General features: G+C 46.4%; 2 protein-coding genes across 2 annotated transcripts; both read left to right on the plus strand.

Moving 5' to 3' along the window:
- Positions 1-2,266: 2,266 nt before the first annotated feature.
- On the plus strand, positions 2,267-18,761 carry LOC309584836 (centrosomal protein POC5-like; the record flags this gene model as incomplete). Its single annotated transcript, XM_082301132.1, is given in 12 exon segments — positions 2,267-2,306; positions 6,158-6,339; positions 6,720-6,896; positions 9,105-9,209; positions 9,923-10,102; positions 11,177-11,339; positions 15,175-15,293; positions 16,073-16,183; positions 17,027-17,083; positions 17,087-17,203; positions 18,612-18,737; positions 18,741-18,761. Coding segments are annotated over 12 exon segments (1,398 nt in total).
- A 3,191-nt stretch (positions 18,762-21,952) lies between these two features.
- On the plus strand, positions 21,953-26,379 carry LOC309584837 (M-phase inducer phosphatase 2-like; the record flags this gene model as incomplete). Its single annotated transcript, XM_082301133.1, has 15 exons — positions 21,953-22,068; positions 22,303-22,430; positions 22,802-22,853; positions 23,028-23,069; positions 23,385-23,421; positions 23,561-23,659; positions 23,734-23,838; positions 24,118-24,216; positions 24,425-24,598; positions 24,720-24,815; positions 25,135-25,197; positions 25,307-25,405; positions 25,729-25,862; positions 25,951-26,062; positions 26,245-26,379. The coding sequence occupies 15 exons, from the start codon at positions 21,953-21,955 to the stop codon at positions 26,377-26,379; spliced, it is 1,491 nt and encodes a 496-aa protein (XP_082157259.1).
- Between the last annotated feature and the right edge of the window lie 1,032 nt (positions 26,380-27,411).

The raw sequence follows: 27,411 nt of genomic DNA on the forward strand, positions 1-27,411 counted from the left end.
CACAGTGAGTGACTCCTCAGGCTGGAATTTTTGCTCATCAAATCATGCAGACTTTATCAGATGCTGCAGTTAAAAACAGCTCTCCATTGCCACTTTGTCTAACTGAGAACTTCAACAAATGTAGAAGTAGGCTTCTACTATGGGAAAAGCCTCACTTTAGGGGGACTTAAATACCTCTAAGAGAGGTGAAATTTTGTGGTGGTTTCCTTACTTGCTCAACCATTTTAGAGGCAAAAGATTCTAGAGCCTGTGAACATTTGCTGTGAACATTTAAAAAGGGCAAATTATTCTAGAGCAAGATACATGTATTGCTGTGAACATTTAAAAAGGGCAAATTATGAGCTACACTTTTGTACCTGTCTCCATATTTTATGCCCAAACTATCTTTCTCGTGTTATCAGACAAAATGTTGATGCAACATAAGGTACAATCTCATACTACGGAGCCTGACCAGAAGGCCTGTGGCACTAACATGCCCAATGGCATGCTGTAGCCAGAGCTTGGTGCTGTAAATAATTTTAAAATAATATTGCATCATTTCCTGTGTCACAGCTTGCATTACAGAAAGGTCAGTTACGATGGCATCAGGCTAAAAGAAGGCTGGAAAACGGAAGGACTGTCTACTCCTTGATGCTTGATGTTAGAATCTTTAAAACCTAATTACAGCCCTGAGATGGCAGCATGGAGAGGCATTTGCCTCGGGCAGGGTGTGAGACACACAGTCCTGCCACGGGGCTGGCCGGATTCAGCTCCCGAATCCATCCCGCCTGTCTGCTTATGCAAGGTTTTAGGGAAAGCCTGCCCTGGTGAGAAATGCTGGAAACAACAAGCCAAGAGCTCCTTCTGCAACATTACTGCAAAATTATTCAAAACTCCTGCTCGGGGACCGTTTATAGCTTCATTATTAGCATAGATGGAAGCGTTTAAGAATGAAGGAGTTCCACCAAGGAATTCTCTCTTCGTTTCCTTTTTTTTTTTTTTTTTCAATCTTCATTCTCCACAGGAATGCCCGTTCAGCAGCTGCTCTCCAACATGGACAGACGCAGCCTCCCCCACCTTGCCAAGCCAAACCTTTTAGGCTGGCACAGTCCCCTCCCCGCCACCGCCAGGGCCATCACGTAGCGCTCTGGCGGCGAGCACGGGGCGCGAACCGGGAAAGCCGGGCGCGGGACCCGAACCTGCCACCTCCTGCACCGCCCCGCGCCCCGCCGGCGCCACGGAACGGCCCCGCCCCGCGCGCCCCCGCCGGCGACCGGCCGGGCCCCCGCGCCAGCCCCGGCAGCGCCGCCGCCAATCAGCGCGCGGCAGGAGCCGCTGCCGGGTGGGGCTGGCGGCGCCCCCGCGCCCCGGGCTGGCAATTCGATTGGCTGCTTCGCCGCCAAACCGCCCAATCGGAGGGCGCTTTGCAAAGGCGCCCTGAGCCTATCGCAGAGGGGGTTCCTCCTCCGCTCGGGCAGTTTGAAACCGTCGGTGCCGCCGGCCGGAGCCCGCAGGTGGGCGGGGGGCGCCGGGGCCGCGCCGTCCTTCCCACAGCACCGCTGCTCCTGCCCGCGGGCCGCGCTGCCGCCCGCAGCCCCACCCCAAGTTTCCTGAGGGTGCTGGTGGGCACCGTCTGCCCCCGGTGTTTGGGCTGGTTGACTTAAAAGCGCTGTATAAGAAAAGAAAAGGAAAATCTCCTGTTCATGATCTGTCGTGTTCCCCGCTGCCTCCCTGGTGTCTGTGGGACGCTTAGCGGACTGTCCCTGTTGTTCCCGGCTGCAGTGACAGCCGCGGTCGCAGCGGTGTTGGCGCTGCCGGCATCGGGGGCAGCTGCGGAGGTGCTGTAGTGAGGAGTTAAAAGCGTGAGCAGCGCTGCTTTGCAAGGGGGTACAGCTAAAGGGAACGAACGTGGCCTGCCTCTATTGGCAGGTGCTGTAGTTCTATGACTGGCAGTGTCCCCCAAGGTTCAGTACTAGGCCCAGAACTGTTTAACTTGTTCATCCATGACATGAGTAAAGGGGCAGATGCCTCCTGAGCAAATTAACTGAGAACACAAAGCTGGGAGGAATGGCCAACACACCCAGGCGTGCTCTGCAGCCCTTCATAAGGACCTTGACAGGATGGAGAGATGGGCAGAGAAGAACCATCTGAAATTCAGCAAGGGCAAATGCCAGGTCCTGCACCTGGGGAGGAACAAGCCCAGGCACCAGCACAGGCTGGGGCTGACCGGCTGGAGGGCAGCTCTGCAGAGAAGGACCTGCGGGTCCTGGTGGACACCAAGCTGTCCATGAGCCAGCAGAGTGTCCTGGTGGCCAAGGAGGCCAATGGTATCCTGGGGGGCATTAGGAAGGGCATTGCCAGCAGGTCATGGAAGGTGATTCTGCCCCTGTACTCAGCCCTAGAGAGGTCACCCCAGGAGTGCTGTGTCCAGTTCTGGACTCCTCAGGACAAGAGAGACATGGAGCCCCTGGAGTGGGTCAGCAGATGGTGATAAAAATTTTGCATTGTAGTTGTCATTAAAAGAGTTGTATTGCTCATTACAAGGAACCACTCAGATATTTATTATCTTTGCAAAGGGCAGCACCCTGCAAAATACTATTTGTCTGTTATTTTCAAAATGGGGAAAAAAATTATTAAAAACAGTAAAGAAGTTGCTTCTGAACTTCCCAGAAAATAGAAAAGAATATTTACACGGGCTCATCCTGCTTCTATCAATTGCGTGCTATAAACAAGCTTCCTTTACTTTCCTACTTTATCAATATATGTGTTTGCTGTTCAAAATATCACTTTGTCTTCTCAGCCTGGGAGAGAGATGGCTCATACTTCCTTGAGATAGACCTTGAAACAATCCAGTTGTGGAAAGATTATTTCAGCCCTTAAGAAAATATCTGATCAAAATCTTGAACTCTTCTGTATAATCACTAGTACTGATTGATGGTGATTGTGTATTGAAGGCCACAATGTTAATGGCCTCAGAATACCTTCTTTTTTTTATGACAGTAATAACAAGACTTTGAATGAACTGTGAGAGAACTAGTTAAATTCAAGTTTAATACTATACCTCTAATGCTGATCAGGTGGGATTGTTTACCAGGTTGTTTCTGAAGGATGGTTAATTGTTCTTTTGGCATTACTTGCTTGTTCACACTAAAAATCAGGCTTTTTGACATTTGGCTCTAATGCTGCTACTGTGTTAAAAAAACAAAATCATAAATTATTAGGTTAGTGTTCTATAACTCTGTAAACCAAAATGAATATTTGTGCTGAGCGTGGAGTTAAAACCTGAACGTTTGCTCTTCCGCAGGGCTTCTCAACTTTGCAATGGGCTTTCCCCTTCTCCGTTTGATGCTATTGGGACCAACAGAGTTTCCAATGCCATGTGATGCCTTCTGAAATGAAGTTCTGTTTATGAAGTATTCTTTGGTCTGGATGCTACCATTATGATGGTAGAAGTCTGATTACTAGTAATCTCTATTTGTTGCAGAAAATTTAAGTAGTAGTATAGTATCTTCCCTAACAGCTTTCAGCCAAATAAGAAAAGTAATTGAAATAAACATGCTGTACTATTCAATTCAGTTCAATGTCCAAATGCTTTTAAACTTTGAAACACAAAACTTAATTTCCTGTTCTTGTTACCAGTTTAGTTGATTAAATTTGAAAATTACTAAGATTGGAGCAGTAAATTATTTTTTGCAGAGATGCACAATGATGACTCATACCCAAACAGTGGAAAAATTCCTTCTCTTCAGGCCTGCCAGTCCTCAATATATATCCATTAGACTTCTTACAACATTTCAGCAAATTGCTGTGCTCAGCTTGGGCCACTGATAGCATGTCACGTGTGAGAACAGTCTGTCAGAGCTTGTTTACTTAATAAAAGCAGGAAAAGTCAGATACTAGACCAACACAGAAAAACCCAACAGTAGTAACAGACATCTGGATAAAAAGCTAATTTCATTATTTCTATCTAGAGATATGTTGCAGTAAATGCATGTGGAGATTATTTAATAAAGTACATTTCTATACTTACCGTATCCAAATGGTTCCAATATCCTTCATGCCTTAGCAAACTGTAACTGAACAACATCATATAATTCTATGGAAGGAACAGACAGAAGGAGAGCATTAGAAATAAGAATTAAATTAATATGTGTACAACTAGAAAATTATAGCAATGCTGGAAGGCTAAGATGAATTCCATAACATGATCATATAAACCTGTAACAGATACACTTGGTGGATTCAATGAAGATATGATACATCCTATGGTAAATGAGAGAAATTAAAGCTATGTTAGGATAATCTGTTCCTAGGGAGAATTAAGGGGAAGAGAGTGATGAACTAGTAATACTGTGATTCTCAGACTATGGCAGTTGTCAGTCTATTTTAATATCCTGGTTTGATTGGTTACATTTGGTTCTGTTGGGTTTGTTTGGTTTTTTTTTTTAGCAAAGTATCTTACAAACTGCGCTGTGTAGGTTGGATATCTGCATAATCTAACCAAGTAGTAAAAGTTTAAAAATAAAAATAAAGCTTCATGCATTTCATGTCACAACTGAAGGAAGGAGTAGCATGCAGGAAAGGGGAAAAGTGGTGAAGGGCAGAACTGTGAATATTTAACCATGGTAACAGTGCCAGATAATTTTATTGTCAGATGCCAGGCAGGTTCTTCATCACATAAATTAGATGCATTTCAAGTAATCTGGATCATCTGTCTGGCATGTCACATATTTGGGAGATTTTTACAAGCAACAAGTATTCAAATTCTGCCACTACCTAAGCCATACTTCTGTCATTTTCAAGAGAAACTGAAAAAAAGCTAAAGCCTGATTTTAATATACTTTGTGGTAGGGAATAATCTGTCTTTTGCTTCTGTAATAGGACAGGACATTTAGTCTATAGAAATAGTGTGTTAGATGGGACTTATTTAGCTCAAGCTGATGTTAATTTTATGATGTGTGGTTGTGTATTACCTTGGGAGAAATACCAAAAAGCAATTGTAACTGCTTCTGCATCACAGTTCTTCCTTGTTTCCTTCTTGTTCTGGAGCACGAGTGTAGTAGTTTCGTGGCAGGGAGTATTGGCCAGACAGCTCTTCTCATTTCCTTGGGACAGGAGACTTAACAGTGAAAATAGCTGTGAAAGAGTATCAACCAGCAGGCTCTGCCTTAAATAAATTAGAAACATACTTTTCTAGTGCCCACTGAAGATACTGCTTTGTGACAGTTAAACTTATCTCTTCTAGGTTGAACCAAAAAATAGTACCCATCAGACAATATTTGTTTTCAGAAGTGAAGACTAAAATGTTCGTGGTTTCCCCTGTTTGTGAAAAGAAGGGAGTATTCTTTTGAAGTTGTCCTCTTTGTTGTTATTAACAGGAATCTACTAATACCTCTTCTTTCCATTTTTTTTTTGTTCAGTTGTCGACTCAAATAAATTTTCTGTAAGGAATAACTAAATATAAACCAATATTTTATTTCCCAAGTTTACTTAAATATTAACTTTATTTTCAGCTCAAATGTATGCCTATTAGCTTTTGGGCAGGGATTAACTTTAATTTGTAGTGGTAGCTAGCCACAACTCTTCAAAGTGAGGACTTACTGTGTAAGGCATTATAAAAGTTCATGGTAGATAATTCCTTTCTCAAATTGCTTAAGGTCTAATTAGATTAACAAATTGAAGGCTTTAAGAAAAATGGATGCAGGTACATATTAACATGGAAATATATCCACAGGCTCCTTTGTGAATTTGCTAGGCAACGCCACAGACCTCAGGCATTTACAGACTCATTAAGGAAAAAGGCAAAAGTTAGTATATTTTTGACCTGAGATATTAATTGTCAAGAGCCCTTTACTTAGAGGTGTTGTTTCTGTCTGTATTTTTGGTGCTTGCTGTGATAATTTTCTTTCAAATTAACTTATATTAAGATACTGTATTTTATGGGAGCGGCACTTTTGAATTTACTAATGTTACAATAGGATCGTCAGTTTAAATATATTTGTGTCCAGGAAGCGTGTATTTGAATTGGTTTGCTTTTCTTATGTGGTGAAAGGAGGTTTCTGATGTCATAAATATTATATTTCCTTTTCACCACTGCCTGGCTTCTGACTTCCATCCAGAATGCGGACCAGTTAGCCTTTCCAGAGTGTCAGTCCTTATTGTCTTGTTTCATTTTTAGTCTCAACATCAATGAAGCAGACCCATATGGAACAGCCTGCTCTTTCAGAAGCAAGTTCTTCACAAGGGTCCATACATGGTCCAAGAGAAGTCAGCAAAACCTCAGTGACTGAATTAACTTCACCAGAGGAAAAACTCACTCAAGTAGAAAATATACTTGATCTCTGGAGTGGAAGTCTTAAGGTATTTATATTGTATGGAATCCTTAAAAATCATTCATAGATATCATTGTATTGTAGAGTGAGTGCAGGAAAAATTGCAGTGTGATTGCTGGGAGAATGGTATTTCTTGTTGTTGTTGCATATTGCACATAAACATATATAGCATAGAATATGTTGTTTCAAAAACTTCGGAATAACTGTCTCCATTAGGGATGTTCTGATATCATGATTCAATACTTCAGTGTGTCTGGTAATACTTATAGCTGTAAACAGCCTATGTAATGAAGGTATCACTGTAAATATTTGCGTCTCCTTAATTGCTGAGTGTTTTAAGATTAAAGTAATAGGGAGGAGGGAATCATTTAAACTAATTGCGTTACTGTCATCCTTTCAACTTTTCAGACAAATATTCTGACTGAACTGAAAAATTGGAAACTTAATTTGATTCAACATCACGAGCTTCAAATGAGACAAGAGAAAGAGAAACATGGCGTACATGTGAAACAATTGCAGAATGAGATGGAAAACCTGAAGGAGTTACTTCATACTTGTGAAATCTCTGTTAGCAGGAAAGATGAGGTACTCTGTTTTCATACTCTGTTTAAAAATATCCACACTAAATTTTCTGGACCATCTCTTTGAACAAAATATTTTTGAAGCAAGTAACATGGAGAAGTAAATAATATATTCAGACTGTATAGTAGAAAAATAATCATTGTTGCTAAAAGGGTTGTCTATACTAACAATGAATGCACATTATATGTGCATACTTTGCATTGTTTGCTTCTTAAATCTAAAATCTACTAGTTTCTTATTTATTTCATGAAGATCACATGGGCTTAGGTGAGTCTATTAGCTCCTACACTTTAAAAGCCTCTAAATTTTCAATTATTAGATCGGTTTTCCTCAATTTTAAATGGGCAGCAGTCTCCTAAGTGTTGAAGAGCCTCTATTTTAGGATTCTTAGGAATTCTACATTTATACATATTCTTAAGATTGGACATTTGGAGTCTCTGATTTACACTTTCCTGCTATCAATGATGTAAACAACTTCAAAATTAACTAGTACTGTGAAAGTGGATATAAAATCTTGGCAGTTTTGCAATCACAGAACATAATTGAGTCTTCTTACTGCTACCCTGAACATTTAACCTAGTATTTGAGAACATTTAATGGAGTTTGGATTTGTAATTCCTACTGACATTTTCAAAAAACATACATTGCGGGAGTTAAAATATGAATGAAGATGATGTTCTGTGTCCATTTGGAAAACAGACTAATCTTACAGACCAAGCAAATATAAATGTTGTAACATTACATGAACAGGATTAGTCTTGTACAATGTAACTAGTACCTATGTACATGGCTATTTCAGCATATACATTTCTAACATCTAATTCTGTTGGCTATCATTGTATGTCAGTTGTATTTAATGTGCCATAATTCTCAATGATATCTTGAAAGCTCTATTTTTTTTTTTTTGCTGCCAAAGAAATTATTTCTTCAGCCAATTTTGTAGTTCTGTTTCTAAGAAAAAAATCATTTGAATAGAAAATTACTATTGCTACCACCTGAATGGAAAGTGGCAGTGCTTCCATGCTTCCATATATCACTCCATAATGGTCAAAACTGCTGTATCCTGATATGGATATAAACCAAAGTCCATCAGCCTCACAAACATTACAAGTATTATAAATTCTTATTTCACATTGTAAATCTCAAATGCTTTTTATTTGCAAAAATATCCTAATTAACAAAAATAGACCTAGGCTAAGGCTTCTGGTGTGTATCAGCATGCATGCAGCATCGAAAATTGACTTTTATGTTAGTAAATGACACTTTTTCAATGAAAGTAAATAATATATCGATTTAATTCGCTTTCTCTTTTAACTTTAGGTATCATTCGTTTCATTAATGTATGTTCAATGATTACTACTTGTAACAAATGCAATATAATGTTAACATATGTTAGCATGTAATATCATAAAATGTTGTTCTCAACAATCTTTATGCAGTAGTTAAAGTAACTTTACATTGTTCCCCAAAGTCCCATGATAGGTCGCTGTTGACCATTGGAGTTGCTCATGTGTGACTGATGGCAGTCTAGCTTAAGAAGTTAGGCAGAAATATAGAGAAATATTCAGATTTGGTGTACCAATTTGCATCATATCTGCCTTAATTTTTAGTTGGGGAACCTCAGCTTTATGTGTACTCATTAAATTTAGAGATTGCTGGTAAAAGTCCCCAGCTGCAGTCTCTGTCCAATAGGACATCTTGCCTCTCAAATGTTTTAGTTGCTATAAGCCTATATAATATCTTTCATGAGAACTTCTAAAGAGAGTAACAATTCTTAATAAGAATTTTCTAGTTTGTAGCAACTACTTGGCTTGTTTATTCTGCTCCGACAAGTGAAAAATCTTCTAATATAAATGTTTCTGATTTTTAAAAATTTTCTTTGAAATAATTTTCTGATGTTATGCTACAGTAACATTTAATTATGAGAAAGTAGCTCAGAAACCAGCAAATGTAGGAGGAAATAGCAATTCAGTTGAACTTCTCCTAAAACTACACAATGGAAGTGCCACAATCTGAGTGTTGAAGCCACAAGAATTTTACTTCTGGTTTGAACTCTGATTGTTTCTTACTTGATTAGAGTAAGGGGAAGTTTCAGTAGAAGGCATCCATTAAAAGCAAGTGCTTCAAGTGAAAAATAATTGAGACATAAAGTACATTCTATTTGACCTTACAATGATCATAGCTATTGAAATAGTGTTAATATTTTTGCAGGTAATTACTAACTTGACCCAAGCATTAGAGAAGCAAAAGGAGCGAGTAGAGTTGATGAGAACGTTTACGATGTGGCGGATTCAGCATGTTAAAACCAAACAAGAAGTATGTGCACAAAATAAGAATGCAATGAAAATGAAAACTCTGAACTCAAAAGAGTCAGAGCTGCTGCAGTTCCTGTTACAGTTTGAAGAAATTACAGTGTTTCTATTTTGATGTGTTTGACAGTGTCAAATAACAGTTTGGAAAGATCAGCTCTAAAATGAACATTGCTGTCAGAATACTCTCTGGAATGGGAAAAAAAAACATTGTCTGCTGACTGTATTGAAATAGAGTAGAATAGTAGAGTTGTTTCAAAGTAGTTTTTAAACAATTCTGAAGTGTAAATTTATTCAAAAGGTGTTTTATGCTAACTATCTGCAATCTTTGTGACTGCATATTTTTTATGATTCCTGCAGTGAATCCAAATGTGCACATACCCATCAAATGGCTTCACACATGCCTGCTTACACCGTATGCGTGAGGTTGTTGTTTGAGTGCCATTAAACCAACAGTAAGACCACTGTTGTGTGCAGCCTAGGAGTTCACAAACACAGTTTCTCGTGTTGGGGTCAGTAATGTGCCATGGCACATGTGCAGAGGCAACACTGAGCTGCTGACACTGCTTGTGTTAACACTTCACTGCAGGACCCATAACTCAGTTAAGGAGTTCCTACTGTGGTCTGTGTAATAAGCTGTAAGACAATCATCCACACTGGAGTACTGAGATTTTATCATCCCTGAACTTTTGTGTGATATGGTTGTATTTACTTCCTAAGGAATATGCAAATAGCATAGCAGACAGACATTTCCGGAGAGCTTTGATGAAGAAAGTGTGGGCAGCATGGCGCTCTGCTAGTGAAGTAAGATGGAAAGACAAAGTAGCAAGAGCCTGTCAGTTAAGGGCAGAAGATGTGTGTGTTCAGCTGACCAATGATTATGAAGCCAAAATTGCAGAGGTAAAATCAATTTTTTTCCCTTCTTTTGCTCCTTCGCTCCCAATCCCTGTCCCTCCAAAGTACCTCTTTCTCAGAAAACCTAACAAACTTGAGTATTTTCCAGCAGAACAGAGCTCCCAAGTATGCAAGAAGATCTGAATGGATCTAAGATCTCTGTTACGTTTTCAGATGTGACTTTGTTTCCCTGCATCTGATATAAAATGTTGCCATCTGCATGCACAGATGAAATAAACTGGACTTTCTTCAAACGACGCAAACCTTTTGTTTGCCTACCGGTGGGACACCATTAGTTTTCTAACAGCTTCCTGTTAATATGGGCTGTGCATTTTGAGGTCTTAATAAAGAAGACAGTGGGAATAGAAGACCATTCTTGTTACGAATGGTCATGATGAGTACAATTTTTTTTTTCTGTAATAGCTACTCTGTTAAAGGCTGAAATTAAGTTTGATTTTTCTTCAGCTTGCCAATTAAGCTTCTTAAAGAATTTTCAGATCTTAAGATGAGATTGTCAACGTGTGCATTGGTACATGCTAAGTAATCAGTTTTGAAATACAACTTTTAAGAGTTGTATTTCAGCAAGAAATTAAACCTTGAACTTTAAGAACAGACTTACCAAATGTGTCTTAACAGCACAAAAACCATAAGTAGCAACTTGCTCTGTTCTTTTCTCAGCATTTTTAGTTTTTTACAGTATCTAGAGAAGAGAGATTGGTGATGAAAATTTACCCATATTTAAATAATTGTCTGAGAACACTTGCTCTTCTGTTGAATGAGCCCATGTTTCTGCAGAAATCTGGGTTGTGCCCAGATGCCAACTTCTAAAAGACAAAAGCTTGCAAGATACATTTCTGCTTAGGTAGGGTTTTGAATACAGTCTTGTCCTTGATATGTTCTAGTACTAATATTGTGCTGTATTACAAAGAAACTGCAGTGAGCTTTTCATCTCCAGTGAAGCAGAGATTTTTAAGTGAAAATACCTTTGTAAATATAGTAAACAATTTTTAAAGTTAATTGATGAATATGTAGTTTGCATTCAGAAGTAAGAGAGAGCTGTTTCCTCATTCTGTTTCGTAGTTAACTGCTACTTTGGAACAGAGGAAAGCTGAGATTCTGCGACTGCACAGTGAAAGAGATCACTATGAAGACACCCTGAAGAAAGCCTTTATGCGTGGTGTAGGTGCTTTGAATCTGGAAGCAATGTCCATGTTTCAAAGCAAGGACAGTAGGCCAGATCCTGGTTAGTATGAATAGCAGCTTTAATCTGGTTGTGTGTGTGCGTTTTTGTTGGATTTGTTTGGGATTTTTTGTTTGTATTAATGGAGTTTCTTTTCTCGTTTTTTTTCATTTGAGAATCTGTGGCAATACAGAGTTTATTAAACTTTTATTGCTTTAAAATGTCCTGTTGAATATGTTGAGAAATACTCTGATGCTGAACTTCATACTGCTGTAACTAAAAGTAGGAATGTGTTCTCTTCATCCCACATTGCTGAGAGAGTAGTAACCTGCAGCTGAAGGCAGAACAAGAAGTCAGAGGTGGCAAACTTCTTAAAACACCAGGTTATGGAGCAGTGAGGACAAAATCCTGAAAATTCCTTTATGCTCTGGAATCTCAGGGTGCAATGAATCATCTTTACCCAGCTCTCCCTTCTTTTTTAATCTTGCTTTTGAATGTAAAAAGGGCAAGCAAATCTCTCATGTTCTGTATTTAGTTGTAACTCTGTGCCAGAACAGGAAACACCAGTCTATTTTTAGCAGCAGCATACTCGTAAAACCCGTGTAGCTACACAGGGAAGAGCTGCACGTGCTTAATGATGTAATGAAATCACACCCCTCAGAGTGGGACAATCTGTAGCAGTGGGAACATAATCGTGCTGGTGCAGCAACCTACGTTAAAGAGAAAATAGCTGTGCTAGCAGGAGTGTCACAGCTATGCATGTGGCTCAACAACCAGCTGTACTGGCAGCAGTGGTTAATAGCCTTAGACAAGTAACTTCAGTTGCTAAATTTAACAGTCTTACACAGAAGTTTCTGAACTACTTTAGAAAAATTCTTCACCAAAAAATGTAGCTAGGAAGAGGAAATAGTAACCTGAAGAAAATGTAAGAGGATACTTACCTGAGCAGCTGTCGAAGCCTGTTAAACGTAAAAGTGGTATTTGTGTAGTTGCTTAGGAAATTAATATGACATCAGCTAGGTGTAGTAGCTGTGTGCTAGTAAAAACATAGGATCAGTATTTGTAGACTGTTAAGAATGAATGATTTCTTGAAGATACTGAGTTTGGGAATAAAATTACAGGGCATTTCCCAGGTACTTTTTTTTCACTAATTAGTACTTTTGTACTAATTAAGAACTATTCTATCTTGAAGTTTTATCCTTTATTTGTTTGTTTATTGTTTTCAAAAAACATGCAACAGACAACAGGTCTCCCTGATAATGAAGGGTAACTGATTCATGTGAAAGCATTGTTTCTGTAGACCTATAAAAATGAGGGTATGTAGTAAGGAAATGAAGAAAACTGAGCTCTAGAATAGTTGTGACCAACTCCTGAGTTTCATGGACCAAAGATTTTGCTTGATTTTTACTAAGAAGCTGGAACTGATACTCTAGACCAGAGCAAGACCTAAAGATTTTGCTGTGCTGGATGTTAGGCTACCCATAACTTATTTTTTTGTGTATCTGCTATTATGCTGTTTTAATCAGGCTTCATAACATCTCACAGACTGTGTTTCGGTCCTAAGCAGGTCATCATCTTCCACCACCTCTTGTACCACATTCTCCCCTGCCCTAGGCTTACTATCTTTTTCTTGCTACAGCCAGATGTGGTTTTAATGAAGTTAGTTACATAATTATTTAATATGGTTGAACAACCGTCGATCTGCGTTCTTGATCAGGTAGAACAGTGATCAGGACATCAGAAGACTGCAAACATCAGAGAAGATGATTGTGATTTGTTTCTAGTCTTTTAATCTGTGTGTATCAAAACTTCATGTGCCAGAATCAGTCAGTAATTATAAATTTATATGAACACTGCAGTGCCACCTACTGTCATTGTATATAAGAGCAGAATTTCACCCCTTTACAAATTTATTATTAGGTTATTTTAACGTACAATTAATATACACACAATATACAGATAACATACATATCGTATATCATTATACTGCATTTATTAGTAGTGTGCATGTATCACAGCCTTAATGGCTTCATAATATTTAGTGTCAGTGTTGATGGTGTAAATGTTATCTGCCTAATTTGCTGACTTTCTTTTTAATTAATAATATATCAAGATTATTTTAACCTTTTTATGTATTTAGAGGAACACTGAAGCCAAAAAATTCATAACTTTTTGCTTATAAAAATCCTAACACTGTTTTTCTTCAGTAGCATAGATCAGATCTGACTGGTCTATAACTGTGTATTGGTCCTGTCTGTGCTTAAGCTTAATGTGTGTGTACATACATAGATATGTAAGAAATGTATATTTTGGCATTCTTTTACTCTTGACATCTACAAGTATTGCACAGATTTGAAGCACATTCCTTTTATTTTTCCTCCATTTTTCAGCTAAGAATGAAAAAAAACAAACACGACTACCACACGGTGTCACTCTAGTCCCTGGAATGAGCAAATTTCTCTCATCCTGGAACTCCTGCTGGCATCAGCTGCTTCAGAAATAGGAGAGTAAATAAGAATACCTCTCTCTTCTTCCTTTAATAAAGTCTGTATTCTAAAAGGAAAAGGCTGGAACGGCTTGGAAAAGAGACTGGGCTTATGTCTGCAGATCTGGCATCCCCAGTGTCTGCATTTTAAGATAAAAGTATCCCAGATGGATTTTGTTCAAGCTTAAGCTTACCCAGCCTACCCTCACAGGGACATGAGAGCTATAGGGTGCCTGTAGATTGTCCCAGCCAGGATGAGGCCACTGTCCAGCAGTTTTATATTTGGGGATGAGATGCTGCTGCTAATGTGTAACATTTTATTTTACTACCAGTAAGCCCCCTTAAGGATCTTGTGCTCTCAGAGAAGTCTAGTATGACCTTTGTGTTTTCCTCTTTGTACTCGTTTGGCCAAATTTAGAAATACGTCCTCTGAGAGAAGGCACAGCCACCCCTCCCCACACCAGGTTTGGGAAAAATAAATTTTCCTCGAAGGAAAGTGAAGGAGATAAAACTATTTATTTACCAAACACATGGGAAAAGGATAATAATGCTAAATAATAAAATCTGTCACTGTGGAGAATAAAACCTGGGAAAAGTGTTCGAGTCCTCCCTTTGGTCTCCTCGGAGCTGGGGCTTGGCCCAGGGCCAGGCCCTCTGTGCCTGGTGGAAAGTCCTCCCGATGTGCTCTGAGGTTGAAGCAGTCCAGTAGAAAAGGGAGAAAATCCAAAATTCCAGGGAAGGAAAAGCAAAGTTCAACTCTCAGTCTCTGGAGAAAAAGAAACTGAACAACTGGCCCAAAGCTGACTGGGAAGCAGCAAGCCGGGTGCTGCCTCGGTCTCCTGCCGCAGCTGAAAAAATGTGTCTATCTCTGTGTGACCTTGAACAAGCTGCAAACTGCTTTGAGAAAGTTTTGCTCAGTTTTCCTTCCCCCTCTCAGGCTCAGTTTAAAGGCATAGAAAAGCACAAAAATTAATTTCTGGGTATAGGGCAGCGATATGGGATAAACATCACAAAGTCACCCCAAGACACTATCTAAACTGGATCTTAGGATAAGAGCACCTCCTGCACACTGGTTTTAGTTCTGGCAAGCAGTAGGAAGAACCTCAGTTCTTTGCACTACAAGTAGGTGACATGTGCCACGGGGATGTTGAGACATAACTGAGAAACAAGCCCCTTGAAAAACATTTACAAGCACCTCAAAAGATGGGTAAAATACAGGAATGTTTGTTTATATCTGCCTACCTACCTACCTACCTACCTCTATAAAGAACAGCCTGATCTTTTTTATTCTAGTCTACAAAATCCCAAAGAAATACTAAAATTTTTATTGTAATTTATCTTCCCCCATATCTCCACCCCTTAGGGTTAGCTAGATTATGTGCTGATCCCATTACTTTTTGTTTCTAATAATAGATGCAGGAAGCAGGAGAAATGATAATGCTCCCACCGGTGCAGGAGGGCCACCTCCTTCACAGCATAATCCACCCTCACCACTACCTCCACCAGCAGCTTCTCTTCAGATGGAAGGCATGGTAAGCATGTAGCTGGAACAGAATTGTATTTGCTAGTGACAAAAAAGAAACTCCTTGGTTTGGGCTTTTTTGAAGAAAGTCCAAGTCTAAAAGGAAGCTTGCAGGTGTGTTCAGACTGCACTGTGAAAATGAAGTGACTGGGACACAGCTGCTGTGGCTTGCTGTACTTTCATTTTTTTTTTTTTTTTTTAGTGAAAATGCATTAAACTAATGAAGACAAGGTCACTACAATAAGCATCATTTGCTCTCTAAGGTTCTCTCTGGAAAAAAGCTGTTAAGAGGTTTTTTTTTTAAAAAAACCTCTGAATTTAATGTACTCTGAAAAGATGAAAAGCTGGCTTGAGTTAAAACTTCTTTTTTAGGGGGGTAACACATATAGACATTGAGGGAACTCACCTTATTGTCCTATCATATCAACTTAGCCAGATCATCATCTAGTGGCATGGTTGTTTTGGAGCTGCCCTGGAGCCATCCTGAAAACCTTGCCACTGTAAAACAGTATCATGTTGGTGAGTAGGTTAAAACAGAGATGATGTGCATGCCTCTCTCCTGATTTTTAATTCTAATAGTGACAAATGTTATTCACACAATTTCTACTATTTTTAGACAAGTAATTTTAAATTAGACAATTAACAGTAACACTAGAGGTAAGATATCTGCAAAGACATTACAATTAAAAGGGTAATTGGGATAGTCAAAAAACGGACTATCTAAGGAGTAAAATTGTATTTTTTAGAAAGTAGTACTCATTCTTTGTGAACTCTGGTTTCATTTCACAGTTTTCTAGCCACCTGGCTCATGGAAGCACTCCTGAGACCAGGCTAGATGCTGATTCTCCAGGAATCATCAGTAGCACAGCAGGATCTGGTGTGACATCAACTCAAAAACTGGGAACGCGCTAAAATTAACTTTTTTTCTTCTTTTAAGGCATATTCATAACAAATATTAGTTTGGGTATTGTTATTTGTGCATTTCTCAGAGCAACACAGGTATGTAGTTGAGGGCACTGCCATAGAGTTTACGTGGCAGTACGAAGACACTAGCTTGCAAGTGCTCATTTATGTCACATAAACCCATTTATGCTAGGAGCAGTTTTAAATTCTTTTTGTAGGTAGGGCAGTGTGGCAAAATGAGGAATAGGAGAGTGCATGCACACTTAGCTATAGTGCAACAGGAACAATCAGTGTTTGACTTGATAACCTTTTGTTATGGACAGTGCTTTGTCTTGTACTGCTGTTTGAAATTTCTGTCATTCCCTTTTCTATGCTTAGTGCTAAACTGCCCTCCTTTTCTAGCACTTGATACAGTTTGCTATCAGCTGTCAGAGAAAGATGCATTATTGTACACATGGGAGCTTTTTTATTTCTGTTCTGTCATTGCTAGAAAGGATTTCCACAGTGGCGGAAGTACCTTCAGCTGTCACTCAAGCATGCAGTTGGTGACCAAAGCTAAACTATCCATGCTGCTTGATTTTTGTCAAATTAGTCTTACTTCCCTCAGGACAGAAGTCATTTGCTTGAAATGCTGTCTCATTCTTAGGAGTCGAAAAAAATGGAGTCATCCTGGCTGCAGCCAGGTGGAGCAAATTCAGTCCTGTGTAATGTAACTGGATTACCTGCCTCATCACAAGTTCCATTTAAGCATGTGGCAGATAAAACTGAGCAGAAATCCTAGAGCATCGTAATTATTATGTTTAGAATTTTTTACCAATTAATACTTGATTTATTTTATAGCCCATGGCAAAAGTAATAACATCTGCACAACAGAAAGCAGGAAGAACAATCACTGCTTGAATCACAGGCCGAGCTGATATGGGACAAAGATCCAGAGCTTCTGGGAGTTTAGCAGTGATGGGAGTTGCTCCACCCATGAGTTCAGTCATTGTTGAGAAACATCATCCAGTCACTCAGGTAAATCAGATTATGCTTCTTAGAGTATTTTTATTACAACACATCTGGTAATAGTTTGAAGAAAAATTACCTTGTGAAGAGGTATTAGACAAAGCTCAGACTTGAGGCCTGTTGAAAATAGCAAACAGTACTTACTGTCATTGTGTAGAAGGCACTGGTGAGGAGATGTTTAACCCCAGCCAGCAGCCAAGCCCCATGCAGCCACTCACTCACTCCCCCACCAGAAAGATCAGGGAGAGAATTGGAAGGGGGAGAGCTGGAAAACTCATGTGTTGAGAAGAAGACAGTTTAATAGGGAAAGCAAAGGCTGTGCACACAAGCAAAGCAAAACAAGGAATTCATTCACTGCTTCCCATGGGCAGGCAGGTGTTCAGCCATTCCAGGAGAGCAGGGCCCCATCACACATAATGGTTACTTGGGAAGACAAAACTCAAATGACTCCAGACATTCCTCCTTCATTCCCTCCTTTATACACTGAGCATGGCGCCACAGGGTCTGGAATATCCCTTTGGTCAGTTGGGGTCACCTGTCCTGGCTCTGTCTCCTCCCAACCTCCCAACCACTGCATGGCAGTACCAAAAGCAGAAAAGGCCCCCATTTCCTGCCATGACTCACAGCCCTGTGGCACACTGCACATAGCTTTCAAGAATTTGGGCTATTAAGCAGAAAGTAATACTTAAACTGTATGTCCGTAGGAGATTAGAGATTCAGTGTGGTAATTACTTCATTAAGAACAATTTCTGGATTCAGATTTTGTGACTAGTGTGACAAGGAATGCACCTGAACTAGTGTAACAAACACTAATTTCTAAAAATGTAGTAAGTGTGACAGCCCTAGAGATATATTCTGTATACCCTTTCTGCAAATAAAAACCTAAGTGGAAGTCAAGTATTTCTCTTGAGTTAATTTGAGAGGGGAGAGAGTTTACCTTGATTAAAAGCAACTGTTTGTTACACTAAGGTGGCTAGTTTTATGGGCAGAAAATTAATTCTTGATAAAATTGCAAACCTTTTCTTTTCAAAGACCTTTCAGAGACTGCCTCATAGCAAATACTAAGCTTCGAAAGTAAAGTTGGCATGATTAAATTAGCACTACAAGGGGAAATTGTGAGCAGTACGGTAAAAAACTGAAACAAACCAACCTTGAAGTAAGATTGAAGTGATAAAAGCTCAAGATAATTAGTTAACTGGAAGTTTAGCACATTATATTCAGAAAAGTGTATTACAGATAAGAAAGGAAAAGAAATTACCCTTTCTGTTAAATGACCATTTATTTTTCCCTTTTTGGTAAGTGTATTTCAGTTTGCTGGATTGCATATCTTTCTTTCTAAACTACATCTCACCTAGAGCTATTTTAATGGGAATTTTTTGTGCCATTAAGTGTTTTGATGTATCTGATTACTTTTCAGCAAATCATATCACAAGCCACTGCTGTTAAATATCCTCTAACTGTGCTTCATTCTTCTGGCTCTACCACTTCGAGACCTGCAGGACAAGCTGGGCGAGTGCTTCAGGGCCAAACCCATGCCAGTGTTTAGTCAATAAAAGTTGTTGACTGATTGACTGTCTTTCTCACCAGTAGGGGTTTTTAACCAAGGTACCTCTTCCCAGTTGTAGTGGTTTGGTCCAAAATACTCATTACTGTTTATCTCCTGTGAGATAGGAATTAGGAGAAATGCAAAGCAGGCACCAAACTTGAAAGAATTTAAAGACGTTTATTTAACAGACCTAAAAGAAGAAAGAAAATTATACCACCTTCAGAACTCTCCTCTTCCCCCCACCTTCCTCCCTTCTCCCACTGACAATGTAAAAAGACAACCCTTAAGATGTTCAGTCTGTTTACCACTGCCATATAACCTTGTTTAGTCCATTTAGAAAGAGAAGTCTCTTTTTGCTCGTGCTATGACAACATTATCACAACGAGACAGCCACCCGGGTTGGTTCTCTGCTCACATGTGAGTCCCTTCCCCCGACTTGCAGCTTTTCCCGCAACTGCTTTTGAGGGTCCACTCTTGAAGTTTTTTGGGGTACAATTTTAAGGTTGAGCCATTCAGAAACAAAAACAGAGGCCCTTCTTCCCTGGGAGCAAAGGGTCTTCCTCATCTTCATTGTTAGGACTATCTCTGGGAGCATCTCTAGGAACTGAGGTTTTCTCCTTTCCCAGTTGGAGCAAAAGTCCTCATCTGGTCCATCTCTCCCTGTCCAAACTTCTCATGAAATTACAGCTGTGTCAGCATCTGCCTATCTCAGCGCAGGTGCTTTTGCTTACGAGTTGAACACTCCACCCCCCAGATCTTCATGAAATTACAGCAGGATACTCTGATATAGCATAGCTTCACAACAGAATTTCAGCTTTAAGCATCTCCTCTCTCTCTTCCCTCAGGTTTTCAGCTCTTCACAGCAATAAAAGGGTTAATCTCACTTCGGCCTTGCAGCTGGAATGTTCCTTATCGCTGTTGGTCACCTGACCTCTGCCGGACAGAGGTGCCGCTTTGCTGAAATCTTGGCCACAGTGGGGTGGGGGGGGGGGGGGGTGGTTCTGAGCCGCTCTGGCTGCCCACAGCCCTGCCTGGGGGGGGTCATCCTGGAGACGTGGCCCAGCCCAGCCTGGCCCAAGCAGGGCCTGGCCAGGCCCGCTGGCCCCCACACGGGGCCCGCAGCCACCTGTCCCAGCACTGGAAACGAGAGAGAGCTTGGGGGGGGAGGTTTGTCTATTCTTAAGTGTGGATCACAGAGGCGGTCACAACTTTAAGTGGCTTAGAGAATTGTCCATATTCAAACTGGCCAGCTGATAGGTTCTATCAGGTCCCAGAGGAAACTGTAAGCACCCCTTAGCAAGGACATCACCTCCGGGACTATGCTCGCTAACCTATGACACTGAGGCAGGTTGGAACCACCGAGGACATCAACACCAGGACATCAACACCATGTCGAGGGCACGTTTGAAGAGCAAAGAAATCAAGTGCCCTTAAGCACAAGTGTCAAGGAACTGATTTTGTTTCTTTGAAGTCCGGTACAGAAACAAAAGTGTTCAGCAGGTGAACAGAGCAGGCTGTTCACAAGTGCCTTTAGAAACCAGAAACTCCACCAATAAAAACCCAACCTCCAGGATTTCAACCCTGCTTTCTCAACACTGGACGTGGCACTCAGTGCCATGGCCTGGTTCTCAGGGTGCTGTTAGGTCATGCATAAAGTAGACTTGGTTGGCTTTTGCATGCTGAGTTGTTTAGGATTCAAATGATAAATTAATAAAATAATTAAGTACATATTCTGGTTTCTTAAAGGTGGTTGGTTAGTGTTAAATTCAAAGTTCCTTGTTACAAATAGGTTGCCTGTCTCAGTGATGGCTTTTAACACTACTGATTGTTTACACCCCTCAAGTAATAGGTACAATAATTATATCGAGGGCTATCAGTGATAGATCTAAGTGGGATGTTTCTATCAACCACTTGTTATTAAATTAGTTAATGTTCTAATGTTTCATGGAAAAGTTCAGAACCTTGTTGTGTCTCCCTTCCAGAAGCTGCAGCACTTAAGTGTTGATATTAACAACTCCCAGACTATTTTTAGACCCCCTCTGAGGGACTGTAACCCCACACCACGGCAACCATGAATGCAAATGAGGGACTTTTCCCGCCACTCTGATGAGTGCCATCACCCCAAGGACTGAGCCCGAGTAACCCCGAGCCATTGCATACAGAGCATTCATTACCTCACCAACCACCGGACCCAGTCAAGTGAAGCCTCGTGGGTTGGACCGTGGGCTGGACTGTGGGCGGATCTGGGAGGGAACAAAGCCTCTAAAAAATCAAACTCCTCTGGAGGGAGGGTCCTTTCTCCTTGGACTAGGCGCAGGCGAGAGCTGGCGCTGTGACTCTCGGTCCAAGTCTCACCCTAGAGACCCTAATAAATATTCCTGCCTTTGGAATGGCTAAAGCCAACAGAGTGCTGTTGGATTGCTGGCCTAGGGCTCATAGCCTGTACGGCTCAAAGGTCTTTTATCTCCGTGTCCAGGATTTCCAAATTTCTAAATTTTAAATCTTTTCATTTCTGTAATAATTTCTGAATTTCCTCTTGTTCTATAAATTACCATTTTTTCTAGGACATTCAAGAGCTGTTTCTTTTTAATAACAGTTAGGTCATGGCTTTATTACCCTGCAGGTGACACACGAGGGCCATCAGGGGTGACCGAGTGTCCCCTGCAGTGACAAGGTCCGGCCACGCCAGGCGTGGGGACAGGGCTGGCCACGCCCCTTTTCTCGTCTCCCCTTTCATTTGTTGGCCCCTCCCCTTTCCTCGTTGGCCACGCCCCCTTCCTCATTAGCCACGCCCCTTTCCTGTGTGGCCCCTCCCCTTTGACCATAAACCGCCCCTTCGGCTGAGGCTCCGCCCCCACGCGCCCTCCGCAGCTCTCATTGGCCGGTGGCGTCCCCTCGCGCCCAGCGCCACCTCTCATTGGCTGGGGGCGTCGCCTCGTGCCGGCTGCGGTTTGCCATTGGCTGCGGGCGCCGCTGTTGTTGTTATTGCTGTTACTGTAAACGGGAGCGGGCCGGGTGTCACCTGTCGCCTCTCGTCCCCTCTTATCGCCACTTAGCGCATCTTATCGCCTCTTGGCCCTTCTTATCACCTCTCACCTGTTATCTCTTTGCACCTCCGACTTCCTATCATCTCTTGCCACCTGTCCCCTGGCGCCGCTCTCTTGCCGGAGCTCGATCGTCGCTCGCTCGCTCGCTCGGTCCCTGCCCGGGCCATGTCACTGTGCGGCGGCCGCGGGCTGCCCGGGCTGGCGGCCATCTCCCCGCTGCCCTCGCCGGGCACGGCCCCGCTCACGCCGCTGGACAAGGGTGACCCGGCGGGCCCCGCCAGGTGAGGGGGTGGCCGAGGGGCAGCGGCTGGGAGTGGCTTTGGCCGCCCGCCGCCCGCGGGACTGCCCCGACGTGACACGGCTGCTCCGCGCGGGGCTCGGCGGCGGGGCCGTGCCAAAGGGGGCTGGGACGCTTTGGGGATCCCCTGCTGCAGCTCCTGGCCCCGGCCCGGCAGGGCAAGAAGGGGCGAGGGCCAAGCGGGGCGCTGACACTGCCCCGTCCTGACCGCCCGCAGGCACCGGGACACCCCGAAGCGGGGCCACGGGGGACTGCCCCTGCCGCGGCTGTGGCACACGCTGTCCCCGCAGCCGGTGGCCTCGGACCGTCGCCGCGACTCGGTCTCTTGCCAGCCCCCGGATGCAGGTGAGGGATGGGGCTGCTCCGTCCCCTGGGGCCTGGGGTCCTGCAGAGGGTGTTTGAAGGGGACAGGGATGTGGCGGGAGGGCTTGGCCGAGGGGCTGGCGAGGGGCTCGAGGCGGGGGAGCTCGTGGGGAGGGATGGGCGGGAGCCTAGAGCTGCGCTCCCCGGGGCTCAGCCGGGCACCGCTGCGGTGACAGCCTGCTCCGGGGGACACGCGACATTCCATGGGGAGCGGTGCTCGCAGGGCCGTTGGCACCCGCCTGCTGGGGTACTCCGTGCCCGGCCCCGAAGTGCCCAGGGCTGGGGGCTGGAGGCAGGAGGCAGGAGGCCGATCCCCGCAGCGGGGCTACTAGCCCAGTGCCTTCTTCCCGCAGGACTGGAGCCGGACTTCCCCACGCAGCAGAAGCCCGCGGCCGCGCAGGAAGAGTGAGCGGCCCCATGCCCGTGTCCTCCCGGGGACACCCCCTGTCCCTCCCCCGCGCAGCAGGGCCCGGTCTCAGCCTTGCTGGGGGCTGTGCATCCAGCTGTGAGCCCCAGTCTGTGCCTGGGGGGTGGCAAGCTGGGCCACCGCCACTGACCCCATCTCTGCTCTCTCCACAGCCTCCAGAGAACGATGCCGGCGTTCGGGAGAGCTCTCAAGGAGTAAGTGGAGGGGCTCTGTCCCTGCCGCAGGACATGAATGCCGGGCTGTCCCCGTGCCCAGGCTGTCCCTGTCCCACAGCCAAAAGCCAGGCTGTCCCCGTTCCCCCTGCTGGGGTCCCACTCAGGCCGTTGGTGTTTCCTCAGTGCCTGGAGGTGGTTTTGCCCCAGGTCCCTTTGGGGAGCTGTGACAGCCCCGGGGAGGTCTCACCCCACCCTGAGGATGTGGGGGACAGAGGTGACAATGGCAGAGGGGTGGGACTCAGCGGCCCAGGCCACCTGCTGTCATTTGATCCTTTCCTCTGCCGGCTCTTGCAGCAGGAAGCTCCTTCGGCAGAGGATGCACTCGTTGCCGGTGAGTGCTGGAGGCTGTGCAGGGCTGAGCAGAGCGAGGCAGGATCCTGCCGAGTCCCTGGGCGAGCCGGGACGAGGAGGATGGGGGCAGGAGAGGGGGCGGGGCTGGTGCGCACCTCTCACCGCTGGCTGTCCCACAGCCGTGGCAGCGGGACGGCAGCCGTGTCCTGAAGAACATCTCGCAGCTGCAGGAGCGCAGGGACAGAGCGCGGCGGCGCCGGAGGGAGCCCGAGGATGAGGTGAGGGGGGCAGCGAGAGCTGGGGGGCAGGGAGGGGACAGAGGGGTGCTGACGCCGTGTCCCCCCCGCTGCAGGAGGGCTTTGTCGCCAAGAAGCTGCAGAGGCCGGGCCAGCGGAGCCATGGGGCCGCCAGGAGGGAGCCCCTTGCCAAGAGCCCCTGGGCCGCACCAGAGCTGCTGGTGAGAGAGGCTGGAGGGCTCGGGAGGGCAGCAGCGATGGGTGATGCCGGGGCTGCACGCATGGGAGCTGCCGCTCCGAGCTCCCCGCGTGGCCTGGAGAGCTGCGGAGGTGGGAGATGGCCGGGCCGGGGGGTCACGGGGACACCCCGTGCGTCTCCAAAGCTGGAAGGCACCGGGAGGTGGATGGAGCTCGCGTATGGGATCCGTGCCTGCCTGCGGGTGGGAAGCAGCTGGCAGGACTTGTGCCCATTTCACGATCTCCTCTGCCTGTGCCCCAAGTCTCCCCAGCTGCTGCCCTGGCAGAGCGATGCCACCGTGCCCCAGGAGAAGGAGAACCTGGTGAGCACGCCAGTGATGAGGAAGGAGGAGGCAAAGCTGGTACGTGGGAGCCTTTGGGAAGTGGATAGAGCCCCACAATCCCCTCTTGGGGTCTCCACTGGGGGGTCTGGGGCCGCTGGTTGGTGAGCAGCAGCAGGCCAGAGACTGTGGGCTTGTCTTGGTCACGGGGAGTGGGAGCCTTGGCCGCTGCCCTGCTGGTGCTGGGGCTTGCCAGAGCGCCAGGCAGCAGCGCGGGCTCTCCCCACAGCGTCCGGGGAAGCGCAGCCACTGCCGGCAGCTGTCCCGCTCGCCCTCGGAGCCGGGCAGTGTCCCCAGGCCCGTCCTGAAGCGGGGACAGCTCTCGGACAGCGACAGCCCTGTCGAGGCCAAGCGGCAGAGGAGGGTGGCCGGCAGCCCTGGCCAGGAGGCGTCGGTGGAGCCGGTGGGTGCTGGGGAAGGTGTGGGGTGAGACCCAGCCTGTCCCTGGCGGGCCTGGGCCCCGGCCCGGCTCTGGCAGAGCCGCTGCTGACATCTGGGGGTGTCTCTGGGTGGTGCCTCGGCAGGGAGCGTGGCTGGAGCCTTCCCGGTCCGCCCGGCTTGAGGAGATCGAGAACGTGCTGGCCAACGATGACCAGGAGCTCATCGGGGACTTCTCCAAGGTAGGGCCACGAGGATGGGGCAGGTGTGGGGGTGCCCCCATCATTCTGAACGGGGAGCATGGCTGGAGCCCCACAGCGCTGTGAGAGCCCAAAGCGAGCTGGTGGCCCTTGCTTGCCAGCCTGCAGCATCCCTGCGGTGGATGAAGAGCCCCATGGCCGCTCCTCTGGTCCGCCCGTGTGTCACAGCCCCGTCTATGTGGCCCTTCCCCTCCCGCGGGTGCACAGCTGGCCGCTCGGGGGCTTCTGGGCTGGGGGGACAGGTTGCAGGCCTGGGAGGTGTCCTTGGAATGGGGCTGAGCCCAGAGCCTGTCTGTTCCAGCCTCACCTCCTGCCGACGGTGGAGGGCAAGGACCCGGGCCTGAAGTACATCTCCCCTGAGACGGTAAGGGGGCTGCAGCCCCTCCCCGGCCCCCCCGCCCCGAGGGGCTGCCTGCCCGCTCTCCCCCTGTCCCCCGTGTGTCCCCCCCTTTGGTGACGCGCTCCCCCCGCAGCTGGCGGCGGTGCTGACGGGGCACTTCAGCAGCTGCATCGAGAGCAGCATCGTCGCGGACTGCCGCTATCCCTACGAGTACGAGGGCGGCCACGTCAAGGTCAGAAGCCCCTCGTGGCCCTGGGGCCGGGAGGAAGGGCGGTGTCCGAAGCCCAGGCACCCTCAGAGGTGCTGAGCCCACGGCGAGGGGTCGAGCAGCCCGCCCGGAGGGCACTGAGCCGCCCGGTGGGGTGGAGCAGCCCCTGGGCAGTGCCGAGCTACCCCCTGAAGGGTTGATTCGCAGCTGCAAGGAGGAGGGTGACGGTGTCCCAGTGCCGCGGGTGACGGTGCTGGTGGGGGAGGCTTGGGGGCAGCGTCCTTGAGTCGCTGCAGAGAATGAAATGGGACACTGAGGGGGAAAAGGCGCCTTCTCTGCCTCCGCAGGGCGCTGTCAACCTGCCGCTGCAGCGGGACGTGGAGGAATTGCTGCTGGAGCAGCCCATCGTGCCCCTGGACGCCAGCAAGAGGGTGATCGTCATCTTCCACTGCGAGTTCTCTGTTGAGCGGGGGCCCAAAATGTGAGTGATGGCCCGGGGGGCAGGCTGGGCTCTGCCAGCCCCGGATCCCGGCACGGGGGTGATGCCGTGCGTTTTGTCCGTGGCACAGGTGCAAGTTCCTGCGGGAGAGGGATCGCTGCTGCCACGAGTACCCCCAGCTGCACTACCCCGAGCTGTACGTGCTGAAGGGCGGCTACCGGGAGTTCTTCTTTCAGTTCCCGGTGAGTGCCGTCCCCGTGTCCCCTCGGTGGCAGGCGGTCGGTGCCGAGAGGGAAGAAGTGGCGGGGGCACACGGCGGTGGGGAGGGGCAGCTGTGGCTCTGAGCATCCTCGCCGCCACGGGCGGGGATCTCCAGGGCCGGGGGCTGCTGTGCTGCGGGGGCTGACGGAGCCGTGCCTTGCAGAGCCACTGCGAGCCCCGGGACTATCGGCCCATGCGGCACGCCGCGTTCAAGGAGGAGCTGCGCAAGTTCCGCGGGCAGAGGCGGCTCCGCGAGCGCGGCCGGCGGGCGCTCTTCAGCCACGGGCGGGACCTGTGAGCGCCCGGGGGTCTCTCAGCCCCGTCGGGGCAGCGCTGGAGCTGGGAACGGGAGGAAGGCTTCCCTTGGCTGCGGATGCGCCTCGGCTGCTCGGTGGGGTTTGTTGGGATGGCTTTGGGGTGGTAGTTCTTGTTCAGAGTGGTTTTGCGTTTGTTCGTTGCAAATATTTTTGTGTTTGTTTGTTGTTGTAAATATTGTTGTGTTTGTTTCCTGTTAAGAATAGTTTTGTGTTCGTTGTTATCAATGTTTCTGAGTTTGTCCGTTGTTACGATTGTTTGCTGCAGTCTCTGTTAATAAAGTCCTATTGCAGGAGAACAAAGCCGTGTCCTGAGCTCTCGCTGCCCGCACCAGGCTGCTGCAGGGGTGGGAGCCCCCGATGCGGGGCTGGTGGGATGGCCAGGCCGGGCTGGAGGGGTCTGCTGGGGGGTTGGGGACAGGCGCAGCTGCTGGCAGGGGACAGGGCTGAGGTGATGGCTTCCTTGTGGGGCGTGGTGACTTCCCCAGGGACAGGTGGGCAAGCGTTGGCCCCGTGGCTGCTGTTCCTGCGTGCTGGGCTGGCAGCAGCATGGCCCTGGACCTCCACGGGACCCTCTTTCCTGAGCATGCTGGGCTTGGCAGGACCCGTGGGATACTTGGGGTGCTGACATCGCACCCCTCTCCCTGGGACCCCCGCAGCCAGGATCCTCCCTTTTCTTGGGGGGCTCCTGAACTTTGCAGCACCCCCAGGGCCGGCACAATTCCTTTTTGGGGGACAGGGCTCGGTGGGACGCCGAGGGATGTGGCACCTCAAAGGGGTGGGTGTCCTTAACACAAGGGTCCCCCATTCTCTCCCTGGCAAGTGGCCTCCCAGTGCCAAGTGCTTCAGTCACCCTTGGGGCACCCATCCTCCCCTCCATTTCTCTGCAGTCCTGATGAGCCGACGTCACTCCTGGATGCCCCAGGGGGGCTTTTCCATGCCCTCCCTTCCCCAGCCAGGTGACAGTGGCCTGGTTATGAGTGTTGGGCCTGGCCTTTGCTTTGCTTTGTGCCCCA

Source organism: Coloeus monedula (genome assembly GCF_965178545.1).
Source record: "Coloeus monedula genome assembly, chromosome: Z".
Classification (NCBI taxonomy): Eukaryota; Metazoa; Chordata; class Aves; order Passeriformes; family Corvidae; genus Coloeus; species Coloeus monedula.